Source organism: Echinops telfairi, unplaced genomic scaffold, assembly GCF_000313985.2.
Source record: "Echinops telfairi isolate 266 unplaced genomic scaffold, ASM31398v2 ScPeMD7_2;HRSCAF=8, whole genome shotgun sequence".
Classification (NCBI taxonomy): Eukaryota; Metazoa; Chordata; class Mammalia; order Afrosoricida; family Tenrecidae; genus Echinops; species Echinops telfairi.
The window spans coordinates 8,708,402-8,709,579 of NW_022103898.1; the positions used below are offsets into that span (position 1 = coordinate 8,708,402).

The window sequence follows — 1,178 nt, forward strand, 5'->3', positions numbered from 1 at the left end:
TTCGATAGCGAAGGCAATGTGGTGAACAAGCCGGACAGCCACGGGGGCAGCCTGGAGTGGACCAAGATCTGCGAGAAGTCCACCAAGGTCATTACCTTCATTGACTTGGCTGGCCATGAGAAATACCTCAAGACGACGGTGTTTGGCATGACCGGCCACTTACCGGACTTCTGCATGCTCATGGTGAGTGAGGAGCTCCTGAGGTGCTGGGCCACCAGGGGGTGGGGTCCTTCCATGTCCGTGTTTGACATTGGGCCAAGATGAGGCCTCTTGGCTGGCGGTGGTGACGTTGGGGCAAGAGGACAAGTTTTGTGCGAGTGGCCAGTCCTCTGGGCCCGCGGTCTGTTACAAAGACGGACCTGGAGCTCTCCTGTAGGCGAGGCTGGGCAGGAAACCCGTGAGTCGTCACTGACCACAGTGTTATGTGCATGCCCCTCTCCTGAGGCTGACTCATGGCCTGCAGGACTGTTCACCCCGCGGTGGGGTGGGCTGCTGCGGCACTCTCAGAGAAGAGACGGGAGGCTGGGCAGGCAGGGGGGACAGTGCCTTCAAGGACATGAGCAGTGTTTGCGGGGACCAGCGAGGGGGGGTGTCTGCCTGTGCACAGGTCCTGCTGACAGGCCTGGGGGCCCTGGCCCAGCGGTGGACAAGGCTGTCCTCGGGTGCCTGGAGCTGACAGGCTGTCAGTGAGTCTGTCTCTGAAGCCGCTCGTTATGCAGACAGGCAGAGGGGCCGGAGGGCTTCTGCACTGGCCCGTGTTTCAGGCTTGCCTCGTATCTTGCATCTCTTCCTCTCGGCACAGACTCTAGGAGTCCCTTGGGTCCCCAACCTGGCACATGGCTTCCACAGAAAGAGCAAGCCAACGCTTTGCTTTGGCAAGTCCTGGCCCCATTCCTCCAGCTGCGTGCGTCAATGGGCGTCGTAAGCACACTCGAGCGAGTTGCTCCACAGACACAGCTTCTCGGCGCACTCTCCCCATGTGCGGGAGAGAAGAGCGAGGCAGAGGAGCATCTGTGTGGATGCGCTCGTCGGCGCGCTGCCTGGGGTTCTCGGGACCTCGGCCAAACCTCATCTCTCATCTCCTTGAGCCTTGCCAAGGGGTCCTCATGGAAACTCCTGGGGGACACTGGGGGGAGTTGTTGGGTTTTAAAATAAGTGTTTTTCTACTCGAACTACAG

General features: G+C 60.1%; 1 protein-coding gene across 1 annotated transcript in view; it reads left to right on the forward strand.

Annotated features, from left to right (window-relative positions):
- Nucleotides 1-1,178, forward strand: part of GTPBP1 (GTP binding protein 1) — a 23,880-nt gene that overhangs the window by 10,451 nt on the left and 12,251 nt on the right. Inside the window, exon 3 of the mRNA XM_045290920.1 lies at nt 9-183. Coding sequence (XP_045146855.1) covers nt 9-183 — 175 coding nt within the window. The remainder of the gene's footprint in view (nt 1-8; nt 184-1,178) is intronic.